Source organism: Narcine bancroftii, chromosome 14 (genome assembly GCF_036971445.1).
Source record: "Narcine bancroftii isolate sNarBan1 chromosome 14, sNarBan1.hap1, whole genome shotgun sequence".
Classification (NCBI taxonomy): Eukaryota; Metazoa; Chordata; class Chondrichthyes; order Torpediniformes; family Narcinidae; genus Narcine; species Narcine bancroftii.
The window spans coordinates 13,962,966-13,979,828 of NC_091482.1; the positions used below are offsets into that span (position 1 = coordinate 13,962,966).

At 39.4% G+C, this 16,863-nt stretch overlaps 1 protein-coding gene and 1 long non-coding RNA gene across 3 annotated transcripts in view; one reads left to right on the plus strand and one right to left on the minus strand.

Annotated features, from left to right (window-relative positions):
• Window positions 1–1,515, plus strand: part of LOC138749550 (uncharacterized) — a 29,973-nt gene extending 28,458 nt beyond the window's left edge. For both annotated transcript variants that reach the window (XR_011348741.1, XR_011348742.1), the window contains exon 3: window positions 388–1,515. This is a non-coding gene — a long non-coding RNA (uncharacterized lncRNA). The remainder of the gene's footprint in view (window positions 1–387) is intronic.
• blmh (bleomycin hydrolase) overlaps window positions 1–16,863 on the minus strand; it is a 59,614-nt gene that overhangs the window by 22,179 nt on the left and 20,572 nt on the right. Inside the window, exons 7-8 of the mRNA XM_069911041.1 lie at window positions 7,246–7,401; window positions 6,256–6,414 (exon numbers count right to left, since the gene is read on the minus strand). Of these exons, the coding sequence (XP_069767142.1) occupies window positions 6,256–6,414; window positions 7,246–7,401 (315 nt within the window). The remainder of the gene's footprint in view (window positions 1–6,255; window positions 6,415–7,245; window positions 7,402–16,863) is intronic.

The window sequence follows — 16,863 nt, forward strand, 5'->3', positions numbered from 1 at the left end:
AACCTCAGTGAGTCCCTCAGCACGGAATCCTGAAGTCTGGAATGTCCTAGATGGTAGCATTTCTGCACTGACGTCTCCATGTACTGAAGTCCAACAGGTTTCAGGCAGAACAAAGTGCGTCTTTCACCAAGTTGATGGTCTTCTAGCTGTTCTGGATGCCTGACTTCTGCATCCCCAGGAACAGCCCATAAATAAGAGTCCTCCCTCTTGATGCTTCTGCCTTAATCTGGTGCCTGTGGTAGCTTCATCCTCAGATGACAAGGGGTTGCCGGCTTCTCTTTGCGCCGTGACCCTTTCTCTCTCTCCTCCCCCCACCCCACTTGCAGTGTTGGTTGCCATTTTCTTCTATGGGTTTTCTTTCTTTTCTGACTAATTTTTCCTCCGCAGCTCCCTCCTCCACCGACTCTGCCTTCTTGGGTGGGACTCCCAGTCTCGTGGTTGTGGTTTGAGGTGGACGTGAAGAAATGGGACACGGATAAACAAGCTATACTGGACAAGGTCGACTACGTGAAGAATTTTAGCAGACTCCATAATGGTCAGATTATTGGTTTGAAGAAAGGGACCGAAAGGAGAGACCCGGTGAGCTTGCATCCCATGAGCGTGGAGAGAAAATAAATTCAAGGGAAAAGTACAAATAGAAAGGGCTCATCGGACCCAGAAGATCTGTCAAACAGCTACCACAGCTGGTCCTGGTAAGACTTTTGTGTTACCGGGAATGGAAAGCAGTTTTGGGACTAGCATTTGATTATGCTAAGCAACACAATGGCCCGCTTGAGATCGATGGTGGAAAGTTGTTATTCTTTCAAGACTTTAGCCCAACTTTGATTAAGCAAAGGAAGGAGTTTGATCATGTAAAAATGCAATTGCGGTCAAAGAATACAAAATACTCTATGATATATCCTGCAACTATGAGGGTCAAAGTAACGGATGGCAATCAATGTTTAATCAAGACTAAGTAAGAAGTAGAAGAATTTTATGAATATTACAAAAATATTAAAGATATTAAACAAGAAGATTAAGAAGAATGTTTACAATGGTTCTAGGTAAAAAGTATTTTTTTTTGAACCATCTCGTATTTATTGTTAAATGTTATAGAAATTTGAACAGAAAGCTCAAGAAAGAACGAGAACTTGGTAAAAATAGTAGCAGGGTGGAGTCGCCGGTCTAAGGGGGATAATGGTGCTGGGAGAGGAGCAGTTCTGCAATATTGGCACTAAAGTGAGGGGTTCTTTTTATATATTTTTTTAAATTTTAATTAAAATTTTTTTTCAAATAAATCGGAAGATTTTGAAGGCTTTTCTCATGGGCTTCTCGGATTTTTTGTTAATCTCACCACCAGAGCAGGGGCATTAGTTATGTTTGTTAAAGGGGAAAGATCTCTGTATTACTTCAATAATCAAAAAAGTTTTATTGTTGAAGAACTGGTATGGATAGAATGTTAATGTTAATAGACTAAATGCACAGGTGAAAAGAAAAAGGGTCTATGCACACTTAAATAATTAAAAGCGGATGTGGTTTTCCTGCAGCAAACTCATCTTACTTAATTGAAGCATGCTAAATTAAAAAGAGGATGGGTGGATTAAATAATATCATCATCTTTCTGAAGGAGTAATGATATTAATCAATAAAAATGTACCAGTAATAAATAGAAGATATATCAATTGACCAAGCTGGAAGGTTTTCAGTGGCACGTTGTAAAATAAATGCAGAATCCTAGACGTTTATGAATATTTACGCTCCAAACTACGATGATGAAACCTTTATGAAGGATATCTTTTTAAAAGCAGCAGAGGATAGACAAAATATATTGGTCGGGGTGGGGGGGAAACGACAGGACACACTAATTTCTGTTTGGATCTGATACTGGATAAACAGTAAGAACCTTAACAAGGACAAAAGCTGTAACAGCAACACTATCATTTATGAAGGAATTAAATCTGATTGATATCTGAAGGCAACTCAATCCCTCAGACAGACCATTTGTTCTACTAAAGGGTCCATGGCTCACATACAAGGATTGATTTATTCTTAACATCTGCACAGTTAAGAAGCAGAGTGATTAAAAATGGAATACTCAGTGAGGCTATTATCAGACCACTCACCATTAACCTTAACTACTGCAATAGTAGAAAAGCAGGAAAATTTGTACTGATGGTGTCTTAATGCCACCTTGTTGAAAAGGACAGACTTCTGAGTTTATTAGGAGACAAATAGAACTATTTCATGAGACAAATTTCCCTTCCACTGATAACAGCTTTTTGATATAGGATACTGTAGCGAGGTTGCCACAGCTAGGTTATAGCTCTTGATAATATCCCTCAGGCTGTGGCTCGAATCCACAGAAGACAGACACACAGACCAGTAGAGTGTATTCGACACTGAGTTTATTCAGTGGCAGCTCTGCCTTTTATAGTCAGCTCGGCCGCGTCACCATCGGGGTGTAGCTTGAGTGGGCCGACTGCTGATGGATTACCTCTGTTGCCTGGGCCCCGATTGGGCCCCCTGCAATCCTCCAGCAGTGAATAGCTAGTTTCACTGCTCTGCTGGCAGGTGTTTCAACCCGCACGATGGTTTGCCGATTGCTGCGTTCGACAGTCATTTGCTGTGTCAGCCTGAGCCGCAGGCCGCTACAATACACTTAAAGCTTATCTGAGAGGGCAAATTATACAAAAAATCTTAAGAGAATATAATGTGGAATTAGATGGATTGAAGAAAGAGAGAACATAACTGGAGAAAGAATATCAGAGGACAGGCTTACAAGTATAAATTTTAGAAAATAAAAAATGGAGATGTAACACATTGCAAACATATAAAACAGAAAAAAATGTTTTAAAAACAAAAGAAAATATTATGAATTAGGAGAACGAGCACACAAGGTTTTGTCCTGGCAAATGAAGTCAGAGGAGTCTTCAAGGATGATAAATGCAATTAAAACAGGTCAACATTCTAACTTACAACCAGAAAGAGATTAATTGTATTTTTAGACATTATACAAAGCTATATAAATCAGAATTATGAGGAGATGATAATGAGATGGATGAGTTTCTAGCAAACGTTGAGCTTCCAAAATTATAGGTGATAGAACAGATCGAGTTAGATGCCCCTTTCACAAGGAAAGAAATTGAGAATATTCTTCAGGCTAATAAATCTCTGGGGAAGGATGGGTTCCCACCTGAGTTCTATAGACAATTTAAGGATCTGTTGATGTCTCTTATGTGCTAGACCGGGCAGGAGACTCAGATTCTCCTGGACTTTTTTTTCCAACAGCTATTATTAGAGTTGCTGAAAAAACAAATACAGGGACCCATTAAAAACCTCATCATATAGACCTATCTCACTTTTGAATCCTAATTAAAAGATAATGGCAAAGGCATTAACCAATAGACTGCGACAATATTTACCTAAATTGATACATACACATCAGGTGGGATTTGTTAAAAGAAGACACTTCAAAAAGTTTGGGTAGGCTATTTAATATAATACACATGTCTAAATCAAAATTTAATTCTAGTATATCAGTCTCCCTCGACATGTAAAAGGCATTTGACCACTTAGAATGTGTTTTTTTTTAATTTAAAATGTTAAGAGAAATTTAGAATTTGTAGAACATTCATAAATTAGATAAAAACTCTCCGTGATAAACCACAAGCCAAAATTATAACAGTCAAATATCAGTAATTTTCCCTTTGAGTAGATCAAGTAGACAGGGGTGTTCCCTATCCCAGTAGCTAATGGGACTTTCTTCTATTTTCTCCAGCTAAGATCATTCCTGAGATAAAAATGGGGGCCAATGTTGGTCCCACCTGAAATTAGTGAAATGGAACGAGCGATCTGGCTGGGAAATACACCTAAATTCATAACAAAAATGTATTATGCTCTCCAGAGTGAAAGTGCAAAACCAGGTTCACAGAAGTCAAGGGAGAGATGGGAGTTGGATTTAGGTGTTTATAATATCAAAAAGATTTTGGTCTGATTGATGTTTGGATAGTATGACATCAATTATAAATGCAAGATCTGGACTGGTTCAGTACAACTTCCAATACCAGTTATATCTTATGCCACAGGAGCTATACAAGTCAAAATCTGAAATATCGGAGGTATATTTTAGATGTGGGATTGAAACAGGAACGTTTTTACATACTACATGGTCGTGTATGAAGGTTAGGCTTTTTTGGCAGGATATTGCTGAAACATTTTCAAGGATGACGGGGGTTGTCTTCGCGGACGACCCAGAGCTTTACCTTTTGGGTAATTTCATTGAAATAAGTAATAATTAAATTCCTCACATCTTTTGTCAAAGAAGCTTTAGCGAAGGCTTAAAAAAAAAAAATGCATTGCAACTATTTGGAAGTCCAACTCTCCCTTATTCATAGCATGTTGGTCTGCAGAGATGAATAGTTGTATGTAATTTTCTCCTTGGGTATACAATCTAAAACAAATATGACATATTGGTCAAGTTATGGCAGCCATATTTGGACCATATAGGGGCCCCAATTATAATAATAATAATAATAGATGCTGTTACAATATAACCAGGTGTGATTTCCCCAGATAGATCTTGTGAGTGTGAGCTCTGATGGTGTGTGAGCTTTTATTTTATAGGAAGGGGTTTTTCTTGTATGAAAAAGTTTAATATATAGTGATATTGAAGATTATACTAAATATATTTGGAAAAAATTAATAAAATATTCCAAAGGTCAAGAAATCAGCCCTATGCCATCTGGATGCCTGAAGGTTAGAGGTGATCTCATTCAAACGGGAATGTCCAATGGGCTTAACGGGATAAATGCATGTTTCTAGATCCATAGCTCAGTCTGAAAACAGGACTGAAATGGGAGTGAATCTTTCAAAGACTAACCCAGAGGGGTGGTGGAGACTCAGTTTATGAACATATTCAAGAAAGAGATGAACAAAACTTTGGTGACTGAAGGAATCAAAGGTTATAGGTTAGTCTGGGAAAGTGGTGCTGAGGTAAAAGATCTTACCAAATGATGGAGCAGGCACAGGGACCAAATAATAAATAATGGCCAGAGCATTATTCAGGGAAAAGGGTCAGAGGGAAATCAGAATCCTAAGGGTGAGGCCATCGTCAGGAAGTGGTTGATCGCAAGCTGTTGGGGGAGTTGGTACAGGGCATTGGAGGGAATCTGGTTTGGAGGTCTTGCGACGATCCATTTCTGCATGAATGAATTGCTCTGTGGGCTGCCTGTGCCAAAGAAAATAATGGCTGAGGTGTCCAGATAGGCTATCCACACCATTCAATGGCACTGCATAAATCTGGGCTTGCAAGTTGCCTGATAAATAATGGATGTCACTGAAGTTCGGACTGCTCTGCAGTTTGCTTCGTAAAGAAGTTCTATCGCACAGGTAAATATTGTGTTATGTGATGAAACTTCTTCCCTGTGCTCAGGAGCCACTGGCTTCTCCCTCTTTCTAGTGACAAAGCAGAGGAATTCTTGTACCAGGAACACACAAATCAGCAGCCTTCTTTTGAGTAAAAGACCCCAGACAAATCATTGATAATGTGCACACCCAAGTCATTGGTTACAATGTCAGAAATATACACTTTCAGATAATGCTTTCTCTCAAAACTGCAACTCACTTGTGGCTTAAGCACCCAAAAGTAACAAGCATTTATACAATTTAGTTGCAAACAGAAAAATACAAGCACAATATTGATCCCAGCTACAGAATCCACTTGTAATTTTACAGTGACCTCAGAACCAGGTCTAGCTTACATTGTTGAAGCCAAGTTGGCCACCCGAATCTCTGAACTTGCACATAAAGCAGATATAAAAGTAGACAACCTTCAATTGCCCTCTCATTAGTAAAAGATGGTGCCCTTGCACAGTTTTCTATATCCTGCACTTGGCTTTCTAACATTACAACCCTTCACTCTGACTTACTGTAATACTACATTCTGAACTTTTATTTTATTATGGCACGACCTGCTGTACTCAAGTAGAAGTTGACTTGCCTGGAGTTCACACAAAACAAAGCTTTTCACCGTGTCTCAGTACATACAGTATGTGACAATAAACAATTCAATTGTCTCCATCTCGCCTTGAAATGCACATACTTTTTAGATCATGGTTTTTGTTTTGAACGTGCATAAGAGATATTGAACAGGTTTGCCTACTGACAACTGGTGTTTGCTTCCTTTGGTTTAATCAGAATAGATTGCACTGGTTTTCAGTCAACGATTTAATTCCATTACGAACCCCTAAAACAGGATACATTTTAAAATTTACAAACCTCTCCATCTGTGATAGAAGCAGCGGCCATCTGCTTTAACACTTCAATCGGCTGGTTGATGTACAAGGTCTTCCTTGCATTGAACATGTTAGCCAGGTAATCTACTGTGTATAGTTTCCCATAGGGATTGAAAGATCTAGGATCATTAACCAAACACACCTATAAAACAAACATCAAAAATGTTTAGTGTTTGACACTAAAACAATGTATCGTAAAAAAATCTAGAAAATTAAGCTTAATCTTACATGACTTCTCTTTTGATTGCAAACTGACCCACATCAATTTATGCCTGGTATCGTTAACATTAGAACAAGGAGCGCACTGCATGTTGCCAAAAATCATTTTAAGTAATTCACCAGATGCCTTTCTGCATTTTCGGTCATTGATTTATTATATGTTTGTTATAGAATCCCACCAAGTGCTATCATGAGAATACAGCTCCTTGGGTCTACTCAATTCAGGACTGTTATGGCTAATCTTTCATGTCATGTTCAATTTATTCCTCTGGGATAGCAGTATCAAAAGATTTCATCACATGAAGAATTCTCTAACAAATACAATCTAAAATGGTCAACCTTTGAAACAAGTCCTTTCAATGTATTCTTCTCAGCAAGGGTAATTATCTTTTTGATGTGTACTGAAACCCCCTAATGGGATCACCTCTCTCACTCTTCTGAACTCCAGAGGATGCAAACTCATTCAATATCATCTCACAGGTCAGCTGTCTCATCCCAAACATAAAATTAAGCGAGTGATCTGTTCGGATTAAAAGGTCAATATTAGTCTGAAACGTTAATTCTGTTTTGGTCTTCACACTTTGGTTTCAGTCTTATGGCAACATGGTTTCTTTACTGACCAAACCCAACAAAAAGAAAAGCAACCGATATGCAGGGAAAATAAAATTAACTTAGAGGAGATGGCAGAGCAAAACATTACCATAAGGTGATTACACTCACTGAACAGCTCCGCAGATTTTTCTTTTACTCTTACCTTGTCTTCCATGTTGAAAAGTGGTTTCACATGTTCTTTGTAAAATTGAAGAGGCGTGATCGGCCCAATCTTTTGGTAGTTTTTTTCTTTGTCTCGGAATTCCCATGTAAAAGTATCAGGTGGAGTACCCAAACAAATGTTGATGATTCTGAAGATCTAGAATAGACAGCAAATACTTAGTCCAATGGTAGATAACAGAACTACACCTGAAAGAGGCACAAAATGTTCTGCAAAATGTCTAACTATAAATGTGAGCAAGATTACAGTAGGTTTAAGGATGCCTCACAGCCATGGCTACTTGTATATGCAAATTACTAACAAACATGGCAGGTGTCTTAAATTGCTTCCATTATTTCACTGTTTCATTAATTATTTTTATCAATTTTCCAGTGTCCAAGTTCAGTTATCTTTTCAGAATCAAAATCCTAGAAATTTCCACCTGTTATTATAAAACTATAAACTACAACTGTGACTGAATGAGAAAAGGTAGATGGATTTAAAAAAAATTAAAGGGTCGAGAAGAGAGCAGTAAAATCAGGAACAAGTTCAGCCATAACTGATGAATGGTGGAATTGTCTTCAAAGACAAATAGCCTAGTTCTATTCCTATTTTTTTTATTATGCACAAGACTGGCTTCACACATGGGAAAAGATACACTTGCAAGATAAATTAACTCCAGCAGATTGATATCTGGGGTGGTGTATTTGCATGACAAGAATAAGGACTCAAGGCCTGGCAGGCAAAAATGTACCAGTAAATAAAATAGAAACTCAAATTGACTGTTTAAATGCATTTTCAATTATTCCTAGATTAGAATATGCACACTGTAAAAAAAAAAATGTTGGTTCATCTTGCGGCTTCATTTTGTGCTTTTTAAGTTCACATCCACCACATTCGGGTGCGAGTCTAATGCTGTGGGTGGGGAAGGGAAAGAATGCTGAGCTCAGCCCGTGTCCACCAGGAATCGGTGGCTGGTGGATGTCCGTCACATGAAGGAGGCTCTTGGTGTGGCTGGCCTGGTTGTTTCCCTGAAAACCCACAGGGCTGGCGGCACTTACGGGCTTGCGCTCCCCAGCGCTGGTGATGGAAACACCAGGTCGACTGGCTTAGTCTTGGGAGCGACTTGCGGTCGGCTGGCTCCTGATCATGCCACCTGGTTGAGGGTTGCCTCGTTCTCCCTCTTCGTGCACCAGAGGGCATCCCCATGGGCTACTGCTCTCCTCGGGTTCAAGAAGTCTTCATCCGTGAGGAGCAGCTGGATGTCCTCCGGCATCTGTTCCAGGAATATCTAGCAGAAGAGAAAACAAGGCTTGTGGTCTTCCGCCAGGGCCAGCATTTCGTCCATCAGCGTTGACGGACTACGGTCCCCAAGCCCATCTAGGTGAAGGAGCCTGGCAGCCCATTGCTGGGGAATTAGCCCAAAAGTTCCAAGCAGCAGGTCTTTGAGGGTGGTGAACTTGCCTGTAGCTGGGGGGTGGTGGATGATGTCGTCCGCCCTCACTGCCGTATCTTGGTCCAAAGCGCTCACGACATGATAGAACATCGTGGCGTCTGAGTAGATGTTGTGGAGTTGAAGTTGTGCTTCCGCCTGCCCGAACTACGTTCTCGGTTGGTGGGTCCAAAAGGGGGGGAAGCTTGATGGAGACAGCGTTAACCTCTGCTAAATCAATGGTGTTTTGAGTCCAGAAAAAAGTCTGGGCTCATCGGGGTCACCACTGTGGTGGTCTGAGCAGTGGAAGAAACACAGCCACCACATTGAGGGAAATTAACGACTGTTTTTATTCAAATACCCCTTTAAGGGCAGCATGAGCTCAGTCACCTGGTGCATTGTGGCATCATAATCACTGCCCAGGGTGCACGCTGGAAGGGATGCTGGAGTCAGAGAAACCTCCGACGACACCATTTTCCCATGGCGATACAAACGGGGCTGGTTCGCCTTGAGGATGTGCGCGGCCACAACATAACTTTTGACGTGTAAACAGAGATGGCTATTAATAATGTTACACTCTTAGAGCAACACTGGGTAACAACTTGCACATATGTTTGAGATAGCCATTTAAATGCTTTGAATTGACAGCAAATATTTTCCAAACCTGGGAATGATAAGTGATTTCATAGAAACATCCAAATTTCCTATGCGGTTTGGCAGAGTAGATACAAAGTTGATTGTTTTTGGCATCTAGAACCAGGGTCATAATCTCAAAATAAAGGGTTGGACATGCAGGATAGAGAGAAGAAATTTCTTCACCCAGAATGATAGCAAATCTTCAGAATTCTCTTCCAAATACTTTTGTAGTGACCCATTCGCTGAGTATACTTAAGAGAGAGATTGGTAGGTATGAAGGGAATCAATGGCTATGGAGAAAGGTGGCACAGAGGAAAAAGATGAGCATTGAATGATGGAACAAGTGCAAGGGACTGCATGGCCTATTCTTGCTCTTACTTCTTATGAACCAGATGAGAGCATAGAGTGTTGCTGACCGAGCAAAGGTAAATATAACTCAGTAAGCTCAGATGAATATTGTTTTGTACCCACATCCAAATCAATAAAATAGGAACTGTTAAAGCAATTTCAATTATTCCTTGATTAAAAAAGTTGTCTCATCTTTCAAATTCTGTGCTTTCAAAGTTCACACTACTTTTGATGGTTTTAACAGTAATGGATATTAATAGTGTTGTTCCTACAGCAACATTAAGTGATAACTTGCTCATCTGCAATTCTGTCATTTAAATGTATTTTCCAGTGCTGTGGAGAATCTACCCATTCGGAGAAAAAAAAATAGAACAAGATTATTTCTGGGCCACTCTCCCTCCAAGAACAGCAGTGTTCAGTTGCTAGAATCACAGGAAACAAAATGTACCCATAGGTTTCTTCTGTTATCCTTCAACAACCTTGCAGAGAGCAGACGGTGGTGGGACCATTGTTGTTTGTTGTGTTTATCAAAGATCTGGATGATAATGTAGTGAATTGGATCATCAAGTTTGCTGATTTTGATACTAAGATTGGAGGCACTGTGGATAATGACCAAGGCTTTCAAAGCTTGCAGAGGGAACTAGACCAACTGACAAAATGGGCCAGAATGTGGCAGATTGAATTTAATGCAGAAACGTGTGAGTGGTGAATTTTGGAAGGACAAACCAAGGTAGGACATACACAGTAAATGATAGGGCACTGAGGAGAAACAAAGTACTCTGGGAATTCAGACATATAATTCTCTGAAAGTGGTGTCACAGGTGGACATGGTTGTGAAGAAAGCTTTTGGCATCTTGGCCTTCATAAATAAAAGTATTGATTTGGGATGGAGTATGGAGTTGGGATGTATGGCGAGGCCAAATTTGGAGTATTGTGAGCAGTTCTGGTCACCAAACTACAGGAAGGATAACAGTAAGATTGAAAGTGATTTATTAGGATGTGGTCAGAGCTTCAGGAGTCGAGTTGCAGGGAAAGATTAAACACAATAGGACTTTATTCCTTGGAGCGTAGAAGAATGAGGGAGATTTGATAGAGATTTACAATTATGAGAGGCATTGACAGAGTAAATGTGAGTAGGCTCTTTCCACTTAGATTAGGAGAGAAAGTCTCCACTACCATCAAACTGTCACTTAGTAACTTGATTTAAAAATCTCTCCAATAATCAGGAATTTAAAAACTATCAAGACAGATTTAAATAATTAAAAAATGATCCCATTGAGATGAGAATCAGGAGAAAGAAATCCTTCTCAATCACATGTGCAAAGGCTCCTTGCCTCACTTTTAATATTGCCCCACATCACAATTCATGACCAAAAGTAACTTTCCTGATCTACTCACATCAAGATTCTACTTTTAAACTGTTTGGATATTAAGATTAAATGTGCATTTTAAAATTAATTAAAAATTTATAAGGCGATTTGTAACCTACATCAGTGTTATAGGTGGTCTGAATTGGAAATGCAAGAGCCAAGGAAGCTCAAAGCTTATGACAGAAATCTGTGAACTCGTGGGAGACATTGTTGACTATTCAGCCCCAGGCTATAGGACTGGCATTTTCAAGGCAAGCTATTACCCAATGGTAACAAAAAGCTTGTTAGGTGATTCCTCAATTAATATGCATTTATAATTTGCCGATTAAATAGGATTGATTCTGAGAAATATGTTGGATTTATGAAGGTACTGCTGTTTCAGTATTATGCCCCTCTATGGATAGGGATACACCACGTCACTCAGGTTTTTCAATTTACAAAATTTCACTTAAAACATTTTCTCACAACACATCCCTTGCTCAAATTTAGGAAGAGCTGTAATAAAACAAAGACTTGCAAAAAAAAAAGCTTTGGATCTTCCAGAACAATGGACAGACGGTATTTGCAGCTGGTTTATAACTCAAGGACAGTTTGGAGAGACAGCTTTATCAAGCCATCAGCACTCAAAATTTAAAAATGCTGAAGTGCTAAGTGCATTGAAACAATTCCGTGGGAAAGTGTATTACCTATACTACACTAAGTTTATGATCCATGCTGCCGTGTAATATTCGAGCAGACATAATGTGAAATCGGCTTCTCCTTTCATGTGCGAGTCCACTGCCAGACACACAAAACAATTCATCTTCTTAATGTCATCCTCAGACTAGGCTTGACAAATGTATCAACCCATTAACTATTCCAAAGGGCATTCTGGTCTCAATTAACGTCATTCCCAATACTGACGTGCAATCAATGATCCCACTTATTTTTTCACCCACGCAGATATGGACTCAAAATGTAATTGCTTTAATCCTCAAATTCACTGTTTCATATTATTTATAACAAATGCAGGCAGATCTAATTGTATGGAAGGTTAAAAATTAAATTTTGGCTCTGCATGGAAAGCATTGACTTCAAAATGACAATGACTATAAAAGAAGATGGACAACAGGTCATTTCGAATACTGTCACCAATTTTAATCAGAAGCTCTGCAGACTGTTGAGACGATGACGCATGAAGGGTCCTCTGAGCTGTGCCAATAACCAGTCAGTAAAAACATCAATTTACTGAAAACTGAGCTACATAAACCCATTGTCCAAAACGTATTCTGAGACAAATAACACCACACCCACCCCCCTACCCCCACCCCAAACCAAAAAACTTAGCAACTCAATGGGCAAGAGGACAGACTTAGCTAGCACACTGGGAGGCATCCAAAGGAGATTCACTGCACTAATTCCTGGAAATGTCTTTCCACAGACCAGACAATCCGTTTTGTATTCCTTATAAATCACCTTTAGAGTATGGAGTGAAGCACAAAAGTCTGCAAATGCTCTGAATGTAGTAAAAACACAGAAAGGCTGGAGGAACTTAGCATGTCTCAAATGTCCAAGGGAGGTAAAGGAATAACTGGTGTTTCAAGCCTGAGCTCTTCAAGGTAACAACAAATAAACAGGAGCCAGGTACTTCTAATCAAACATTGTTCCTTAAAATGTCTTCACCTTTCCTCTCTCCTGTATCCCATCCATATTCAATTAACACCTTTTTGTCTGTTGGTCTGTGCTCCTCCCACTGCCCTCGCCCCCCTATCCTTTTAAAATTCTACCGAGTGAAACAAAAAAGTCTGCAGCAGACACTGTGATTGTAAAAACAACAGACAGAAATGCTGGAGGAACTCAGCCTGCCTTTAGGGTCTATGGGAGACAAAGATTATAGGACTGACATTTCAGGCCTGAGCCCCTCTTCAAGAAAAAAGCAAAGAATAGATTCTTATTTGCTGTTTCTCATTTTAATTCAGCTGCCTCCCTGCTTTTTACTCGTACCTTGAAGGACTCAGGCCCAAAATGTTGGTTATTTTAACTTCTATGGACACTGTGAGATCTGCCGAGTTCCTCCAATATTTCTGTTTCTACCTTTAGACTACGGACTGAAGAAGTTCAAAGATCTAAACACACAATAAAGGTATAGATGGCAATGCTTGAACACAGCAGGAGGGTGCGAGGGAAAACAAAAGGATACAGAAATTCCTCATCTTTTATTTTAAATGCCTATGACAGCTGCAGTACAGCTGTGTTGACCATGCTTGCTGTTCAAACAATGACAGAATGCATACTGAATGAAAAAAACCACAACCGACCTATTTCCCCTCTCAGGATTAATTTCTCACTCAGAACGACATAAAAACAATCTTTGCACATCAACTATTTAAATATTTTAAAAAAAAATCACAGAGCAATTATACATCATACCTAATTAAACAATCCCCAAATATACAGGAGACCATCTCAAATTCATGGTCAATTAACCCCATGGCAATTAACTCTGACCACCAGCAAATTGCTTCCAATTGGCAATCATACTGCTGTAATATTTTCCTACTGACATTTAGTTGCTAATTGGGCTATGTACAAATTCTACATGCAAAGTGATGACAAAAAGTCTACAGGATCTTTTTTAAATCTTGGATCAGTTGAAACATTCTCATTCCAGAGTGGGTCGTTTACACAATGACCTCTGCTCCAGAAGCTGGAATGCATAACCTCATTGTAGCCTTTGGTTCAACATTGAGGAAATACTGTTCTGTCTTGGATGCTACCTCATAGACAAGACTTTGAAACATAACCTTTGATGCCATGGCTAATCAAGAACCAATCAATCTCTCCCTTAAATACACCCAATGACTTGACCTCCACAACCACCTGTGGGAACAAATTCCAAAGATTTACACCCTCTGGCTAAAGAAATTCTTCCACATCTGTTTTGTGAAGTTGTGCCCCCTTGTCCTTGAGTCTTCCCTACTCTGTCCATACCTTTCAACGTTCAAAATGTTTCACTGAGATTCCCCCCTCCCACCCCATTCTCCTAAATTCCAACAAGTACTGACCAAGAGCCAGAAAACATTCTTTCAATGATAAGCCTTTAATTCCCAGAATCATCTTTGTGAACCTCCTCAACCATTTCAAATGTCAGATACATCCTCTTTTTAAAGGAGGAACCCAAAACTGCTCACAATAATCAAGAGTGAGGTCATCAAATCATCTTTAATGATTGAAAGAAACACCTATTCAGATATTAGCCACACATCCAGTATTCAATTTGTAAAGATGGAATCTGTGTTAAAAAAACGCATGAAATCAGAAGTAGGCTATTCAGTATGATCACAGCTATTGCTTTTCAAGTTCACTTTAATTCACGTCCCCATATCATAGATTCCACAGGTTCTAAAGATCTATTCACAATTTCTGCACGTACAGCCTGACAAGGTAAAGAATTCCAAAGATTTTCAGGCTGGTCGCTCATCTTCAGACAATGTTCCCCAATTATATACTGGAAGAAGCATTCTCTTGGCCACCTCACTCAAACTCGAATCTTCCATGGCACGATGAAATCAACTCAAACTTCACGGGGCAGGACAAACAATCAATTAGTCTTCATAGAAATCATTCAATTAAACTACGTCCAACATCGTCATATTTATTGTCATCTGATTGCACAAGTACAACCTGACGAAACAGCGTTCTCTGTAATATTGTTTCCTGAATAGGAGAGTCTCCATGTTAGTGTGAGCAGTTCCTTTGGTTGTTCAGCATTCTCACTGCCCATGGGGTGAAGCTATTTCTCAGCCAAGTGATGGTGGTTCTGATGCTCCTTTATCTCTTTCCAGGGGAGCAGCTGAAAGATGCTGTGTGCGGGGTGGAAGGGTTCCGCAATAATTTTGCACATCCGCTTCAGACAACGATCCCAGTAGATCACATCAAAGGGGTTGGGGGAGGAGGGGGGGGGGGGGGAGAAAGAGGTGACTCCAGTGATCTCCTCTGTCACTCTTATGAATTGACCATCGATCTATTTCTCAGCAGCAACTGACCCACACTGTGATGCAGCCAGACAGGACAGTCCAACGGAACGCTTTCTTTTAAACACAGAGACCACAGCTCCCCTAATGTGATCTCAGCAAAGCTCTACATAATCTTAGCAAGACTTCCCTGCTTTTGTATTCCATCCATATTGGAAATACCAATCAATTCCTTGCCTTCCTGATTGATTGCTGGATCAAATACATTCTTCTTGTGCGTCCTTAACCAGTAGACTCAGTTTTTTGCTACCAAATATTTATTGGTTTCTCACCATTTTAGGTTTAAAATCGACTTTTTCTCTGCTAGTCTTACAAAAAGTACACAATTCTCATATTTCCAGACAATATTCTCCATCTCCAATCTTCTTGGCCATTCTCTTAACTCACCTCTATTTTGAAAGCTCAAATTTCCCTCCAGTTAGTGAATCTTCCACAAACTGAGTTGAAACATCCTCTCAGAATATAATTTACTTAAAAAAAATTGTGAACAACTGAAGGCCCATGGGGTTTCCAATCCGGAAGTATCCTAACTTTATTAGATTTTTAAAATCTCAATGATCATAAACAGGAATCATATATTACACACACACACACCTTCGTGATGGATTCCTGTGGTTTGTGGACGAATATCACACACCCTCACAACTTCTGAACAATCAGTCTCTGTAATCACTTAAAAGACAAAATTCTGTGAACAAAGTTGATCATAGTGTGACTGGAGCAGATTAGGTTGTGCTGTCGAACAAGAATTTCAATCCCAATTCTTGCCATTGTGTAAAAAATTCAGGAAATGAAGAGTTAAGAAAATACACCTGCTGATTTAAAAATAAAATTAAAATAGGAACCAGTTCATATTGTGATCTGTTGAATTATGAAAACATCATCAGTGGAACACACAACATCTGTTCAAATGGCTAGTGGCTTATACATTTGCATTTCCATAAAGCTGGGGAACATTCACAAACACACCACAGCCCTATGGGTGATAATTAGCTATGTAGGATACACTTTGCATTTTATGGACAGGAGGCCCTGCCTCCCCCGTTTGAGGATGATAATGTTTACTCTCTACCTTCTACTTATCAAAACAGTAATAACTGGGAGAGCATTCCTGATTCACGAAATATTATTTCTATTCTAGATACACATTATACAAAAGTGGCTAACACCCAGTGATTATTTTGAAATGTAACAACTGCAGTGGAAACAAGACAGATCATTTCCATCTAGCAAGTTCCTTCAAACAGCAAGGTGATAATTTTCAGATTGTTTGATGAAGGAATAATCGTGGCCAAAAAGATCAGAGAGTATTCTGTTTTGTAGTGTTTCTCAACTGATGGTCCACACGGTTTGTTTTGCTAGTCCATAGTGTTAGTGTCCTATAACAGGAAGTGAGCAGGAAAGAGGCAGAACCTTTGTGTAACACCTGTAAATTAGGTCTACCTGAAAAAAATCCTCAAAACATTTTCCCAGCGAAACAAAAATCTCATTGGGATTGCCACTTCTCTCTTTCCCCACCAGTGGTCTGAGTTTGTTATTGGAAGTCCATGGTAGGAAATAGTTAAGATGGACTGTGAGTGAAAAAGGATTGAGAACCACTTCCAACACTGTTACATTGAATGTACCAGTGATTTCCTGAATCAACTTGCATAGCCACCCTGCTACCAGACTCCATATAATACATTGGTGCAATATGTCCATCTAAAGCTAACTTTTTTTTTATATAAAAAACAAATGTATAATTTACTCTTAAGATGAAATGTTTCTGTCAGGGCCAATCCTTATTACGTGTCTCAACACATGCCTGCATGATGAAACCTTA